Source organism: Calonectris borealis, chromosome W, assembly GCF_964195595.1.
Source record: "Calonectris borealis chromosome W, bCalBor7.hap1.2, whole genome shotgun sequence".
Classification (NCBI taxonomy): Eukaryota; Metazoa; Chordata; class Aves; order Procellariiformes; family Procellariidae; genus Calonectris; species Calonectris borealis.
This window is the reverse complement of record NC_134351.1, coordinates 9,989,497-10,007,256: the sequence shown is the minus strand read 5'-3', so window position 1 is coordinate 10,007,256 and position 17,760 is coordinate 9,989,497. Positions and strand designations below refer to the sequence as shown.

The 17,760-nt window shown below is 37.4% G+C and overlaps 1 protein-coding gene across 2 annotated transcripts in view; it reads left to right on the top strand.

Moving 5' to 3' along the window:
• The window catches only part of LOC142074817 (protein hinderin-like), a 172,752-nt gene that overhangs the window by 15,814 nt on the left and 139,178 nt on the right, over positions 1-17,760 (top strand). Inside the window, exon 5 of one of the 2 annotated variants that reach the window (XM_075135695.1) lies at positions 2,810-2,925. The exons of the other annotated variant lie outside the window; for it this stretch is intronic. Within the exon in view, the coding sequence (XP_074991796.1) occupies positions 2,810-2,925 (116 nt within the window). The remainder of the gene's footprint in view (positions 1-2,809; positions 2,926-17,760) is intronic. 2 annotated transcript variants of the gene reach the window in all.

Below are 17,760 nucleotides of genomic sequence, written 5' to 3'. Positions count from 1 at the left end.
CCAACGGAGCAGTTGTGCCCTTTCTGGTTGCGATGCCTTCATTCTTTCACTGCTCTTTTCTGACCACGAGCGGATGAAAAGCGGGTGAAAATCCTTTTGAGGAGCATTATAAGCCTTGTAATGTTTCCATTCGGCATCAGTGAAGTCCTTCCTAATTCTGCTAAAAATCATCTGTTCTTTACTGCCAGAAGGCAAAGAAAGAAGTATATAAAAAAACCTCACTGAGCTGTGTATAGGATGTGACATAAACCCAGCATAATCTGATGATATTCTTGTATTCCTTTTCTCTAACTTCCTTTTGCCACCTCCTGTGAGTAACTCTCTTCTATATCTCGCCTGCCCTTTACGGGCTGTCTCCTGCTTTGTGATACATAAACATACTGCCACGTTTCTTCTAAGATCACTTACTGTTCTCAGTCATTTACTGCATAAGATATGTGGCACAATATATTCATGTGTCTGGGAGTATGACAGCTTGCTGTGATCTGTGTTAAATACAAACACAGCACGTGAATGTGATGCAGACTGATACAAGCAGTAAATCACAGAATCTAGAGATGGGTAAAACCTGCTAGGTTTAGTCTAATTTCTCTAGTGCTCTGGTCTTTCTTACCTTATCTTATTTTCTTATACTGTTGTTTGATTTTAATATTCTTAGGTGCCAGCATGGCCCAGTGTTTCAGTTGTCCTGAACCTTTTTCTAATGCAGCATCACTCCTGCAGTTAGTAAGCAAGCTTCAGTCTTTATATAGTGCCCTGGAGATGATACTTGTCCTGTCTTTCCCTTCTGATCTTTTTTTTTCCCCCTCTTGTTCTTGTTTCCTTCCTGTCTTTCATCTACATGGTCATTGCTGTCTTCATTGTCTTTTTCTAATCGATGGTTTTTATTCTCTGTTCTCTTCTTTTTTTTTTTTTTTACCCTAAGAAACAGGAAGCATTCTTGCATCTTCCACTGATTACTTGAAAGAAGGTCACATATGGATTACATGAAGGAAGGTCATATATGCTTAGTCACTTATCTGATTGCTCTAGATTCAGAGAAGACAAACTGGTTGTGCTTAGATGCAAAAGCCTGGGTCTGCAGCCTGCGGCATATGTACCGTAGCTGTAACTGCATCGGGGAGCAAGGGTGTATGGTAGAGAGTTTTCAAAAGTTTGTTGCCTGCTTAACTAAGGAGTACATAGGTGTTGGGATGGATCCAGAGTTAATACAGCTGGTTCCCTTTTCATTCTTTATTTTCTGATGTGTGCACACCCCTTTTGACAGCCTTTGAGTGGAGGGAAAGGGGCCTGGGAATGAGTTGATGAACACTGCCAAGGACAGGATTACAAATTAGACCATAGGCGTATGAATAGTAGAATGTTTTTATGCTAAATCCATGTCTTTTTTGTGTAATTTAGAAACTTTCCAGTTAATAGTTTGTTTCAAGCTTTCAAACTGCTCTAATTTACAGAATTTGATTATATGCTATATGTCATTTTTCTCCCTCCAGGTTTGTAGAGAAAAGATGTGAGTTTCAATATTATTAATTATTTCCAACTTCTTGCAGTCTGCTCGAAGGGCTGTGGGTTGATCTTAGAAGTGAGGAATACTGCCAGTCTACAGTTCACCCCAGGGGGGTGACCCAATTGTGGTATTTATGGTTTTTCCACTGGAATATCAAAACAAATCCATGCCCTCTCAAGGGAGATGTCATGATGTCAAATGGATGGCTCAGTCCCTGAATGGAGTTCTCTGTTAAGAATGTCAATGAGTCTAATGGGACGAGTGGAAGGCTTAGTCCAATACCTATATATATATTATTTTTTATATATATATATTTTTCCCCCTTTCCTCTTCCTATAGGATTGTTCCACTTGAAGTTAAAATTGAAGTTTTCTGGATGTTGTACTGCTTTGGTTTCCTGTCACCTGTGGCAGCTGTTTCATCATCGTAAAAGACTGAACTTTTAAGAGCCTTCAGCAACAGAAATTGCCTAAGTGCAGAGCAATAATATTTATTAGTCTAAGCTCATTACTTAATATTTTTGTAGAGGTTTTATAGAGCCATGATTTCTAAGCCATGTTTTTTAGCATAGTTACAGGCTCATCTGTGCATAATGGTCGTCTTGCCTACGTGATACCAGAATAATTGTTTTTACAGCCTGCTCTTGAGGTGCAGAATAAATGATCATTGTAAACCTTTCTCACGTTGTCATCTTTTAATCTTGATCCAATTATTTACACTGAGCAGCAAGATACAGTGTGCCATGGCCAGACAGAAAGGAAAATTTACTCCTGCGGCTTGATATTTTAAAATCCCCAGAAGAGGACAAACTGTTTTGTTTGGAGAAAACTAACAAGAAAAATGGTTCCTTTCCTGGACTTATATTTGACCAGTAAATGTGAAAGAAGGATTAGTTTATAGATTAAGAAACAGAAAAGTTTTTCAATTTCTTTCCTGTCTCAGCAGCTAAGCTCTCCCATTTGAGTTGTATGTCTACATGCCCTAGGCTTGTAAGGATCCCAGTGTGTCTTCATTACGGCTGCAGGGAATCAGACTGCACAAATCTAATTGTGGGTTCAGGTCCTTACATTGTTGTTCCATGCTGCCCATTAATGTGCATGTGAGACCAGTATCTTTGAAAAAATAATGTATTGCATAAAGTCATATGCATCTTCCAGTGTAATATAATAAAATAAACGTTATGAGGAACTAACCTCTTTAAGGGTGGAGAGGGTGATATCCATTTACCTGGAAAGCGGAGGAGTTGGAAGTCAGGCACTGTGGTTATGGGCATGTATTTTATTTCTCTCAAATTCTTTTCAGGGTAAGTGAAGAAAAGGAGGTGACAGAAGAACGGCTGAAAGCTGAACAGGAGTCATTTGAGAAGAAGATCAGACAGCTAGAGGAACAGAATGAACTTATCATCAAGGAAAGGGAAGATATCCTTTAAAAATATGTGCAGGGGCTCACTGTCTGAAATAAAAAGTGAACCACAGAGAAATAATTGTTCTAATTTATGGCAGAGAATAAATCTGCATGTGCTGCCATTCAAAAGCAATCAGAGAGATGACTTGTCAGCATGTGATGCTGGTTCATTTGAGCTTAAAACTGCCATCCAGCTGTTCCTATGATGTTGTTTTGCTATGAAATAGATATTTGTCAACTAAAAATGACAATAAGGAATTTATGCATTAAAATATGGTTATAGATTAATTTTTTTTTTACTTAATCCTGTTAGGTTGTAATTGCGATCTAAAACTTGCATGGTATTCCAGGGGTCTCTGTGTCCAGAGAGAGACAACTTACACTGAAGGCATTTGAACTGTATATATGTACTAGGAGGTTTAGCCAGTTCAGACTTTTTCTGGTGTAGCTTTTGTTTGTTTGTTTTTTATATAAAGTTAGCTGATTCTCTTTTCTTGCAGGCTGTGACTTCCATTTTTGTTAAGCTGCATATGCTTAGTCCCAATCCTGGAATATCACATGCAACGTCAATGTTGCAGGAATTACCAATTTTCTTCAGTGTGGTGTGATAGACCTTTACAAAATTCTCTTGTTCATTTCTCTTCCAAATCTTTGATATTGATGCTTTCTTCTTTAATTCCTCAGAAGGCTAACAGTTGACTACAGTGGGGTATTGAAGAGACAGTGCTGCAACTACAGCAAAAGCAAATAGCATGTGATTCATCAGAAGCTGTATTTCAAGTAGGGAGGATACTAATGCTATTTTAAAAAGCATTGATGAAACCTAGTGCGCAATACTGTTTTCAGTCCTGAGTCATCCCGTGTTCAAGTGAAAAATGAAGTTGGTGACAGAAGTTGTGGAGAAGGGCTACTTAAGATGATGGGAGAAGCTATTTGTGGAGAAGGGCTACTTAATAGCTGGAGAAGCTATTTTCTGAGAAGAAACTGAAGTGTGTACGTGTGTGCTTCTGAATAGTGACTGGCCATATAGAAGTAGGTTGAGATGGTGGTAAGGTGAATAGGGGGAGAGGCAATGCTGAGACAAAAAGGGACTCTTCAAGCTACAGGCCAGTGTTGGAACAGAAATAAATGGAGATAAACAGTCCACAAACTTAAACATGAAGTTGGAGGAGGGTTCTTGAAAATTGGAGCAATATTTCACAGTTTAGCACTGGAAGGCTTAAAAAAAACTGTTTTATGATGGAGCTTCGTTGGCTTATGAAAGGAATTCGGTGATATGTTGTCTGTGTCAGCAGAGGATTGCCCTTGATGACCCAGAAGATCCCTTGTAGCACAGCAGCACTTTTATTGATAGAAAGAATTTGGTCTGTTTGTACTAAATAAGATACACATCAACAAGCTTAGCCGGGCATGGAACAGTTCCTGGAAAATATTAAATCTGATGTATTTAAGAGCCATTAGATGTGACTACAACTCTTTTACATTGATTTCACTGAAGTCGGTATTTTGTTGTAGATTACGTCTTGTGTATTTAGTCAGCTCATGAATGTGGGTGGGATGTATGTTCCTGATTAATATGTTTTTAATTTATGCACATAAAGCTTTCACTAATTCATCTGAGGTTTATTTGGCTACTGGGAAGTAGGCATGCTTGCTTGTTTTTTTTTGTGGGTTTTTTTTGGTTATTCCCCCCCCGCTTTACTAGAAATAGATTGCACGAGCATGAATACTTTTTCAGAAGTCTGGTAGACATGGCAGAAGGTTAATGCATGCAATTTTACACTTCATAAAACTCTGTAAAACCTAGAAATATAAAACAAGGTTATAATTTAAAACAATATAATTTTAACTACTGCAATACTTGCCTATCATACATGAATGATTCAAGATCCTCGATGTACCTCTGATCAATTAATTTTTTATCTTGAAGCTTGTTGCAGAGGGAAGAAATTGTAGAGCTGACTTGCCAAAGTTGAATGCAGATTTTGGCTATTTTCAAGTACAGCAAATTGAAATTCTTCAAGTTCTTCTGAAATGTACAGAGTTCACTTGCAAATAAGATATCAGGGGTATTATACCATAAGAAAAAACCTTCAAGTCTGGTAAAATCAATTTTACTTACCTTTTTTTTTTCCCTCCCCCTCTCCCCCAAAGCTAATTTATTCTCCATAAAATTACTTTATCTAGCCCAGTATTTAAAATTACCCTACAATAATAAATCGGTGCTTCTGACATAACTGCAGCTATCCAGTGAAGTGTAATTTCAACCTGGTAAAGGTTTAATTTGAATAGCATGGGGAGTGTGGTTTCTTTTTTTTAAAGCAACATGTGTTTTGTTGTTTGTTTTGTTTCTTATTAAGACTCTTGCAGCAAAGATACGATTTGTGTGCTTGAAATCCCTACTTTAAAGGCATATTTTCCTCATTTTGTTGTGGTTGATTTTTTTTTTTTTGAGAAGCTATGCAGACCCATCCATTTGAATTCATTGCTGCTGAACTATGACAAAAGCTTTGGGGTGTGGGGGAGTAGGTGGTATGCAGTGATCTCACTGCAAAACTTTGAGTAACTTACCAGTATTGAAAAAACAGTATCCGTCTGCAGCCTAAGCTTACATTTGCTTTGGAATTGGTCAGTGCTGTCTGGGTAGGGAACAACAACTAAAAAGTCATGCAAACTTATCCTTCCGTTGCAGTTGAAACTTTGAAATTTGAGTAGTTCTTACTAGGGCATGCAGTTAACGGAGGACAACCCTGATGAGCACACTGTGAATAAATAGGCCAGCTTGTTGTCAGGGTTGCCAAATACTTATTATCACAGAATTAAGGAAAATTAGGCATTTCAAGTAGTCATCTGGTCTACTCCTTTTCCCTAAAGCAGTATAGACCTGTCATATTGTCTTAGAATTTGGGCAAAAGTAAATATTTTGGCTTAGTTTTTCACAGGGCGTTCCCGCTTGAAACCGGCTTCTTTCAAAAGAACCTTGATCTAAAGTGTTTCAACCAGCTCCAAAACCAAAAGAGGATCAAACCTTTATTTTGTCTATAATAAACTCTTGTAGCCTTTTTTCTAAAAAGTTCTAGTGCTGCTGTTCTTTGGAGATGTGATGCTTAGTGGTGTAACGTATGTGTGCTGTGATGACATATTTTGCTGTTCTTACTAAAATCCGCCCAGTTGGGCCAAACTGGAAAATCTAGTAATGGGTGCTCCCATTCTTTTGATGCCCTCCACAATGAAAGCATCTTATAGCTGTATGGATGGGAAAGCGGTGGAAAGAATTAATCTTCTGAAAGGGAAGATTAAGCAGGAGGTAGAGGGGAAGACGTAAGTGGAGGCTGTACTGGGGAAGTGAGAACTAGAATGTGGCTGGAAGGACAGACTTGGAAAAGCAGGTTGGGCTGGGCATGGCTAATGTGAAAGAAGTAAAGCCTGTGACTGATGAGTTCAATAGTGTTTGGGATAAGCAGTCAGGAAGAGCCAGGATGGAGGTAGGTGGCCTAGGATCAGTCAGATGATTGTGAGACAGCTGGTGAAAGTAGGGCTGTGTCTTTTCAGTGTATTCTAGCACTCTCCAAACTTTGAAACAGAATTTGGGACTAAGCTCATGTGAGAAGGCTCACCATGTGTAACCTAGCTCTGTGTCTTCCTCAGCATCCTCTCTTAGTATTTGTCCTCTCTTTGCTTGTGTATTCCCAGATCGTGATGGATACAGACCAGGTGACTGAATGGCGCTTCTAGCGGCAATCTAAATTCTGGCATTGCCTTTGGAGTGTTTGACTGGCAACTTCAATGTTCTTATTTTTGTTGTTTCATTTGCATTTTCAGAATAAGGGATGAGCAGCACGCACCACGTTATGCTCTTAGGCTACTTGCGCTGCCCCTTCTTGTACTTCTGCTAGGAGCTGTTAAGAGAAAAGCTTCTGGCTTTCCTTTTTTTCCTGGCATATTTTCAAGCACCGATTATTAATTTAGGTCCCCAATATGATTTAATTTAAGAAACAGGAAAATATCTTTTGTAAGATGCCCCAGTACTGTCATGATAGATGTCTTAGGAAAAAAATGATAATAATGAGATTATTAAGAAGCAAATACTACTGTTATTTCAAAGCCCAAAGAAATTATGTTATGGTCTTTAGCTTTTCTTGTTATCACCATTAAGGATTTTTTTTTCATCTAAACTTGATGGTGTTGCATAAATGAAGAAGCAAAAACAGCCTTAACATTTCTGTGAAGATTTATTAATTGGGGAAAAGGAAACTTCTTAAAAAAAAAAAAGTTTTTTTAAATTGGTTATTGAATTCTAAGCTATGCTGAAATTATCATTTTGGAGACAAAGAATAGGGAGGTAATGGGAAGAAGAGATTCTCTTTATTACAAACTTATTTTTTTTCTTTTTGTGAATTTAAACTCATCAGCCCTACTAAACCACTGTTTTGGTTAATATTTAGAATGTACCTGGATTACTTAAGCTTTTTGTTGGAATTATTTTCTGACTGAACATGATCTGTTGATTTGAAGACCCAGCCAAGTTCATACAACAAATCCCATACGATTTACTTGGCTACTCTTAAAAATGATCATAGACTCTGTTTACATATGTCCTTAATATTGTAACTTAGGACTACTTAATTAGTTGATTTTATGAATATTAATTTAACTAAAACAGTTCATTTGCTGATATTGTTAGTGAGACATAGAATATTAATTTGCTGGAAGAATAATGGGCTTCTTATAAGCATTATCTAGAGTATTTAATAAAGCGCTTTTAGTTTTGCCATAGTACTGTTCATTACATTATTCTTGCATATACTCATAAATTAGTGCTATTTACATATTTTCTCCTTTTCCTATCTTTCTGTGTTAATGTAGAATTAGTATTATTTTTCAGAAGAAAAATAGTTGCTGACTTGCTTAATGCCAAAGAACAGAATGATAGAAAAGCAGGTGTCAGAGTACAGAATTTGCTTTTTTATTCTGTCATACTTACTTTTCTCTATAATGTTGAGTTTGCTTTTCTGAAAATGGGGAGAGAAATAGGCAGTACTTCTATTTCCTTTCCTTTTTCAATCTGACCCACCAAGTTGTTATCACAGGTGAAAAAAACAAAACAAAAGGTCTTGCATAGAAAGCCTTTGGCAATGTACTTTGTTGAATGTGTGGTCCCTATGTCCTGCTTAACGGATACATGTGCGTGTGTGCCTCCCCAGGGCAGCCGTTTGCAGAAGGACCGTTAGTCTGAACTCACAGTGACAACATAAAATGTCATAGAAAAATGGGGTATGGAAATTAACAGTACAGTTAAGCATGTATATATGAAAATTGGATCCCTGCATGTTGCCCCGCCCCAAAATAATAAAAGGCAAGAAGAAAACTTCTATACAGAGAAAAAATTGCCATTTGCAGGAAACTCGTGCTTAGTGCTTTTGAAAGTCAGGCTCTTTATTTAAAACTCAGTAACAATTTTAGAGTTTAACTTTGGCTAAGGGTGATTTTTGCTTTTGTTATAGTTTCTGTAGTACAGTTCCTGATAGTATAGTTTCTGACAAGTTACGAACTGAGGGATTGGAATATCATCGTTTTTCTTTTATTTCTCAACTTGGTTCCCTCAGCTTATAGTTTTAAATTTTTCCCTTCCTATTTTTCATATATGAACGCATATATGCGTCTTCTTGTGCATCATAATTTGTTTGAAAGCATGTGAGGAGAATGAAAAATCAGTATTTTGCTCCTCTCTCCCATTTTATCCAACTGCTTCACTCTTTGAAGGTGTTTCCCTTACTGTTATTACAGGTCTCCTACTAGTAAATGTTTCTAAGCAACCATTATGGTCTATTGAATAAAAGCTGAACTTATTAAAAAGTCCCTGAATATTTATATGCTATTCTGTAATGCCAGTATTGGCTAAATAATGTATGTATTTAAGAACTTCTTAAATGTAGAAGAATCAGTCAAGGACTACTGGGTAAATAAGATATCTTGAATTTTTCATGAACTTTTAAACTAAAACAAGGTGAAACATATTGTAATGTTGAGTGTTCAAATGGGTCAATGACTGGAGATTCATTTAAAGCTCAGCTTTCTATGTTTAATCCTAGCTAGTGCCTTAGAGCACAAGCTAGCCACATTGTCCATGTTATGAAATTATCCAGAATCAACAGGCAGCATCTAAATAGTCAACACCAGCCTCTGCAGAATATGAGCTAGATAGGCTTTTTGCCCTAAAACTTCACATTCAGTGGTGCAGGATTGTCCGTGAGATGGTAGTGTCAATACAGAAGCGTAGCTGTGGGATAAGAGAAGCAGAGTTGCTTTGTAATTTATACTGTAAAGTGTGGAATGACGTTATTCTGTGTGTGGCTGACTGAAGAAGAGAAGACTTTCCCACCCAGCAGCTCTGGCGTAGAATTTTGGAGGCCCACTGAGGTGAGTGTTGAGGGCTAGTAGTATTCTCGCATCTCCTCTGTTTCATGACATTTTTATACTGCGGTGATCTGTCCTAGTACTAGAGACCTGATGTTTATGAGCTGCAGTCTTACTGGCTAAAGAGCTAGCGTTCTGCTCTGCCAGGTTGTTGATAGCCACTGGTAGGTATATGCTTCACAGACAACCTGTCTTCTAGCTCTGGAGGATGAATGGTATCTTAAGCACAGACATATTATCTATACTAACTCTCTGGTGTGGATCTCAGAACTGGATATGATGATGAGCTGCCCCTGTCTGAACTTAATGGAAGAGACCTGTCATTAGAAATGCAGCTTCAGCCATGGCAATCTCATATATCAGTATCAGTTGCCATAATGAAAAAACCTGAAGTCAGTCAGGTAAAAGGTATTTTGCTGTAGAAGTCAGGCTGGTGAGAAGGGCTCTGTCTCAGGTGAAAGGCAGATCTTTCTTTTTTCAGGCACTTAAACTGACCAGGCTACTTACCTGACTGAATTTGGCCCCTGCTTTTATGGCTGTTGCTGAAACATTTGGCTCTAGGCACATGAGCTTTCAAAGTGATGTTTTTTTGAGTTACATTTTCCTTTATGACATTTGGCTCATTCGGAAATAAAGACTGAGATCTCTTAAAAGGAGGCACAAATGGGAAAATGAGATCATTAATTGTTGAAGCTGGTACTGTAACAAATTGACTAGAAATGTGGATTCAGAGAAATTGATGTACTTTATCCTTCCAAACTAAATGAATTCTCCATCTGCTTCAGCTTCTCAACTATAATGAGGACGTTGGGCTGACTCTGCTATTGGTTTCTCTGTCTTCCTGAACTATTTTGGAAAGTTTAAACATTTCTTGCATGATTAAATACACTTTCAATAAATCAATCTCATAATAATTGTTGTTCAGGAGAGTTCATTATTCAGTTTAGTCTTTTAAATTACTGTTCTTCTTTAAAGGATTCTTCTGACGTAATGGCTTCTGCTAAATCCATTTGCCATGCTCTGGCTTGTAATTACTTTGGATTTGAAGAATAAAATGAATGGCTTTATTATTAATCAGTAGCAAATTTGTCTTACTGTTTTTAACCTTAGAGTGGCCTTCGCTCATGAAATAGTTTTAATGGTCTAGATAGCAAAACACTTCATACCTTTCTTTCAACAGAGATTTAGTGAAAGCAATCAGATAGTTTTGTGTTTTTTCTTCCACCGCCCCCCCATCAACTGTTTGTCACAGTGACTGCCATCATGTGTGTGTTTGCTGTTGTATGCTGTCAGCTGCTGGCCCTCTGAAAGGCTAGTATTGCTACCTGCTTTTAGATTGTAAATTTTTCAGGCTAGGGTAGCGTTTATTTTTGCCTTACACTGTGGAGAGTACATTGCACATAAACAGCATTAATTTAACATTGGCTATTACACTGGACATTGGCTTATATGAACTTTGTCACTGTTCATGCATGATAAAAACTTAAATTATTTCTTTCCTCCTTTCTATTGTTATGGGGTTTCATAGTTCTTATTGATGATGCTTTTGTAGTCAGATGAGTTGCAAGTCTGTGCTGTGACTTTTAGTAGCAGAATGCCATCTTGGACTGAAGTTTTACAGCAGCTGAAACTGGGCAGATAACTGTCCTATATGAATCTTCTCCATTTGGCATCAGTTCTTTGACCATAGTCTCTTGTAAGGTTGTTCATCCTTAATTTTAAACTGACAGTCAATGCAAACTAATATAAAAGTGGTTTCAGCCTTGCTAAACTTCTTAGGATCTAGTGGATGTTACATTAATATCTCATTTTCAGAGACTGCTTAGAAAATGAAAGTGGGTTAGTTGTAGAGTTATAGACATTCAATAAATCTCAGCTTTTAATTTCTGTAGGGATTCATTGCTATAGCAGCACTGTGTTGGTTTTGTTTCCTCTATCAATTGTGATGTTTAACCAGGGCTAAGAATTTTTCAAGTAGTGCTGAGGAATTGGAGAAAACATCCAAAGAGGAATGAATAGCATCCTTGAAGTCTTAATTCCATGGCTCTCTAGGAGGTCATTAAAAGTGTAAGTGTAAAACTGGATGGAATTTATCCAGATACAAGAATTCATAGAAGACTTCCATCTGTACCTTTTATCCTTAATTCTATTCGCATTACACCTCATTGCTCTACTTTCAGGAATTGTAATTTTTTATTTTATATCTACATTTTTCAGTTCACATACTAATGTGTATATGTTTATTTAAATGCATTTTTAATTGTGAAAATGGTAAGTTTTTACTGATGGCAGTATGGTCACTTTCACTGCGTATATGTCACGAGTTTTACATAAAGGTTAGCCCCTTCTTAGGACAAAAAATACCCCAGGGTTGTAACACAGGGAGTACAGTTGTAGTAATAAAGATTATGTTGCTGATAAGTTCCCCTCAAGGCCCCATGATGGTAATACCCCTATATTTTGTCTTTAAAGAAAACTGCTGAGAGGCAATAATTTTTTTTGTATGTGTCCCATTTTCATTAATGCATGGTAATTGATGGAGTTGCAGTGACTTGTAACAGTAATGAGTTCTAAACATAAGAATGCACTCCTTTCTAATAAGTGAGCACTGCTGGGGTTTAAAAGCGTACTAAATCAGTTGCTTTAGTATGAATTTATTAGTTTTTTTCAGCATTAGCTTTAATAGTAGTTATTTACATAAGCGTACATCCCATTAACCGCCATCAGGGCTGGAAAACATGCTGAACTGTTCATATTTTCATATAATTATTGAACATAATGGTTTCATTTGCATTTCTAAACAGTGATGTTTCTGTCAGGCTTGGAAATAGTGTCTTTACGCAGTCCCTATTTCACATCCACTTATTTGACATCGTTAAATTTTATGCTAATGTGCTTCCCTAGAATATCATCAGTAGGACAGATGCTTGCGCTTTAATATACAAATCAGAGATGCTTTTCCCTTCCCCCCTCCCCTGAACTGCAAAAGAAATAAAAAAGCATATCTGCACTTTTTAGATATAGTTTGTTTCATTCTAAAGAATCTGTAAGAAATTAACTTAGCTTTCACCCCTAGTTACAATATTTCCAAATATTGTAACAGATACCTGCTTTATGAAGGGTGGGAGACTATCCTCTGCATGAAGGAAGAAGAGTCTTCTAAAATTCAATGTAATGTGTTAAAATAAAGATTGTAACCTTGAGGTTGCCTCGTGGAGCCTTACATAGCAAGTTGCCTAACTAGGCAGCGGTCCATGGACTGGCTTTCCTGGCAGCAGACCATCGCTGTAGAGAAGGTTCAGGAAGGGAGAAGTTTCAGCTGCTAGACTCGGTGCTTGTCAGCAGAAGTGCATTTGGAATTGTACATTGTCAGGTTTTTAGTTTTACATTTAAAATAGATCTTTTTTGTTTTGTAATTCTGCAGACAGGCAGAGGTATATTGAGCCCTTGTGAACTAAGTGGGGATGGTGGTTGTGTGATCCGTGTTGCTTTGATTTTTTTTATATGTATGTAAGAGCTTTGATACTTGGACTGAAGTTAACAGTGGAAGCAGAGCATCAAAAACCTAAAAGATAGTGCCAGTAATTGCAATTCTGAATGTGGAAATGACGGGATAAAAATAAACAAATAAATAAAATCAGCACCACCACCAAAACCACACTGCTTTTCTTCCATTTAAAAATGAAATTAATATGTCATTGCATCTTGTTCTGTATGAACTTTATCTTAGGATGACTGTAAGTTGTAAGTAGAGTGCCAGAGGTAGAGCAGATGAGTGCAACTTGCAGTATACAGTTGTGGTCACAGGAAAAAGGAAATATCAAGATGTATATAGTATGTTGCTTACAAGCCAGACGTGACCCACGTGAATGAGCATGGAAACCCAGTGAATCTCCAGCTCAGTTCTATGCTTTTACTGACTTACCATATGTGGCATTGGGCAACTCTGCTGTCTTCTCTCCTACTTACCTATTTAAAAATTTGGGGTACTGCTTGCTGGCATTTGTGTGACATGAAAGGTTAAGCGTATGCACATTGCTTAGTTATGGCATCTCATGGACACCCTCAGACTTGAGCAATACAAATATTGTATATCTCTGAAAATCTTAAATAAAACCAAAAATGTTAGGGTCAAGCAAAAGACTGAGAGAAATGTGTCACAGAGATTTGTCATTTTCATTGTGTTTTATACATAAAAATAAATGTTAAAAAATGCCTCTCTTCTTGGGCATGTCATAGAAGAAGGTTTGAAGGAGGCCCCCAAATAGAAAAGGGTACTTGGACTGAAATGAAAAGGCATATTTTATGCATAAAGGGCCACGTGAGCAAACTGGAGAGATACTCTGATGGGTTCTGGGCTTATGGTGTCTTTAATTATAGATGATTAACAATTTGCTAGTTGCTTTGCAGACAAGTATAGAGACAAAAATCCCTGCTGGGAAATGCTTGCAGCCTAAGACCTCATTCTGGTGGTGCGTGTAGAGCTATATTTTAAGTCACAAGAAGTAGCAATATTAAAATAACAACAAAAAATTTGCTTTCATTATCTCAGAGAGAACCATTGGCTTTTTGAAGTATTTCTCTTACAGTTTTGAGCTTGCAATACTGCATGCAACCAGTTTATAGGAAACAATTTGGAGCAAGGTGCTTTTTGGTAAACCTTTTACTCAGGATTAAAATAGGACGCAACAAAGTGGGGTAGCAATTGGTGAGATGTGCTAAATTCAGCTGTGAAGTACTGGGAAATTTAAAGAGAATACCTCTGGCATGCAGAGCAGACTGTTGTACTGCAGAGATTCTGAGCCTGACCTCTTGTCAACTTCTCATTTGAATCCTGAAAAGAAGTCTCTAGGTAATTGGCAAGTATCCTTATTTTAATATGCGGCCATAAAAAAAGTAAAGTATGATGATTTTTAACATCAGAAGATTAACATTTTACCTTTAAATAAAATATGATTAACTGGTACAGAATTAAAAGTAATAGAACTGAAATATTCAAACTATGACTCTGTGGTGTCAGATTATGCATCAAGTGTGACAGTTTAAGTACTGAAGTGATTTAAAAATGATCCAGCTGAAGGATGAATATCCCAAGTATCGAAAATAAAAGGGAATAAAACAACTGTGGCTATCAAAACTTTCTCAAACCCTCCTGGCTGAAGGAACCAGGAAATCAAAAAGTAGCGTTGTTTACAGTGACTGCATCTTGCCTGGTGCCAGTGCAGGTGCAGCGAGGGGAATAGTCGGCATGCTGTGATGGCATCCTAAACTATGATTTTAAGCCTGCCAGATGATTATTATGTTTAAATTTAATTGCCAGGCCAAGACTATTGCTTCTGGATTCATCTACCTCCAGCAAGGTTCAAATATGATTGATCTAGCAATGCGTCGCGTCTTTCAGCATTTTGCAGTCAGCCAGGCGTCTTATTATCCCTGTACAGTTTCATTTCTGGTAGATTGGCACATGTTTTGATAAAAGAAACCACATATTTACCATCAGAACTACGTAGTGTTACTGTTTGGAAATCTGAAAATGCCATTGTGAAAGTTTGTCATTTGACTTCTGCATATTTTAAGTCCGTGTTAGTAAAAATTATTTTCCCCACCTAGTAGTTCTTTAAACTCAGCTTGGAATTTGACAGGAAAGTGGCACCTTGCTGTCCTCTGAAGTCCTGTAAATGAAGTTTTTGAGTGCAATTTGGGCATTTAGTAATCCTCTTGTAGATGGTGTTTTCAGCAGGTTTGTGCACATTAAGCTATGACACCTTGAAATTGTTTATGAAGCATCAAGAGGAGGAGTGGAATATGGCTCATGTTCCAAAATGCAAAAATAAAAGAAGTGGTAAATAAAATGTACTGTGGTCACAATAATTGACAGGTCTAATTTTGTTTACATCCAGGGAACAGGATACTGAAGTAAGAGGGTGTTGCTTTCATGTAGTTTCTTGAGTGAGTAGGACTTTAGTAATTATGTAAAAATATAAGAGCAAAGCACTTAACAGCCTTCATAGTATGTGAACTCTTTCAGTTACACTGCTCAGATGCTTGTGTGGACTTCTTCATATTTCATTATCTTCCAGGAGAACTTTCTGGTTGCTATAAATATTGCTAGCCACATTGATGAAAGATCCTTAGTTGCTTTTAAAGATGTTACTCATCATCTCTTAACAGTGCAGAATAAGACTCAAGTGAGCACAGCTCCTAACGTCCAGCTGTCACTTCAGGTAACTGGACAAGTCCTGTGAGGCCTTACTGCTCTGTTTCAATGGAAATAACCATATTTAACTTGCCAATGCTCTTTGCTTTAACCTGCCGATAAATCTACTGAATAAATTTGTCCTACGAATAGAGGGAAATTAAAAATTATAAATATGTTTCTAGTTATCTGCAGAGAGAAGTTATGGGAGCAAGTAATGTAAACTTACCTTTGGACAGGGTTTGATTGTAGAAGGGATTGCATCGTATTATCTCTGGTAGTGTGAGAAAGATTTGGTTACCCTGAAAAGCCTCTTGGTTTCCCCAGAAGGCAATCTTGGTACACTGCCTTAGGTACATCTGCTGTGATGTCTGGGGATCTCTGCACAGCCTGTGAATCCTAGTTGATTTTAATGAACTGTTTATATTGAATTTGTCTCATGTTGGCAAGGTTCATGTTGTATATTGCACTCCGCTTTCTGGAAACAGTCACAGGACAGTCCAAAGAATTTAACAATATAAATGCATTGTTCTGACTGAACAGTGAATGCATCGGAGATTCTGGTGGCTCTTCTGTGGGGGACAGATGACATCAGGAACCTTCTGGCTCTCTCAGACAATCCTCATAACATATTTCTGTTCATAAAGCTGTAAATATCTGCCTCGGTTCACTTGTTACTTCTCTCCACTGTGCCATTTTTTGAAGGATCAGTGTTTTAAAAGATCCTCTAATGTTTTTTTTGACACCTTTTAATTTCCAAGCTAGACACAGTCACAGCTAGCTTAAACATGCTTGTTCTTGTGCCTGTGTTTTGCTTAAATAGATCTTCCTTCTATTTAACATTTACAGAGAAGGGATTAGAGCAATAGACATTCCCCATCTCAGAGGGAGAAGAGAGGACAAGGTGAGAGAAGTTTCTCTTTCACTTGCATGCGTGTTGCATGAATGGTGGGAACTGCTTGACTTCTGGATTAGAACAGGCTAGAAATCTTGGTGAAATGGTACAAAGTTAAGACGACTTGTATGACTGAAAGGTCAGGGACCTCAGCAAAGTCAGAATAGTAACGTGTACTAATTGGGGTTTGCTTGTTTTTTCTTGCATATGGAAGTTGTCTCAATAAAGTTCATCTTTGCAAAGCTACATAGAGAAACTTCTGGTTGATGTTACGGAAAGTCCCCAAAGGTCAAACTTAAATGCATGTATATACTACGATTCAAGGTTGGTGCTTTTACGTAATTGAGATGACTGAGCAGACAAAGTATGGTGTGACTTTAAATGCGCCTCTCGACTTCCACCATGGCAAAGGTGTCTTGTCAACTCTTCTCGTTAGGAATCTTGTTCAGTCTTGCTTTGTCATCAGCCAGGGAGGATGTGGGACACCACTGCAGGTGTTCTTTTGGTAGTTGTTCAAGGACATCAAGCTGTTGTGAATGGCTTAAATTTGGAGAGAAAAACCATGATGTAGCTGGATCTGCATTAGTTGTGTAGCTATTGGTGTCCCAAATCTGTTAATGGTGGTGCCCACAACAAAGTCGGGATTTACTCCCCAGCATCATGATTTTTTGCTTTTAAATACCAATAATAAAGTAGTAGGAAGTTTGGGATCTTGATCTGCAACAGATTTATATTTCATGTAATGCATCTAGCAAGTCTCATATTTCCTTTTTCTTCTTCACTGTGCATGAGGAAATAAACATATGGCTGAAACCATTCTGAAAGAAAATCCAGGAAAATTGGCTATTAATTCAAAGTTGCTAAATGCTGTCCTTGGGTGTTTAGTTGGGCTCAGTCTTTGTCTACATCTATCCCTCTTGGGGATGATTTGCAACCCTTTTCTATTGGCATGTCTGTTTCTCTTTGTAGACACTAAAATAGATTCTTAGCTAATATTTCATAAAAAACATATGAAAGAGAAGTTCTGCAATTTATATCTTATTGAAAGAGTCATTATTTTCTGCTGCTGCTTGAAAATAGATAAAGTATCGGTAACTTTGCTTTGCTTTGTAGTTCACAGTTTTGACATAAAATTATTGTGGGCATGCTGAATCAGTGGTATTCTGTCTGCAGTAAATCTTTTGGCCTCAAAAGCAACCCAAAATGTGTTTGTGAGCTGTAATAAAGGGTGGTTCATGCTCTTCTCTTTTTATAATACTGCCTTGCTTAAGGTGTTCTTCTACTTTTTCTTTCAATGTCAAGAATTTTATTTTAATAGGACTTGTGATATCTAGAGACTTA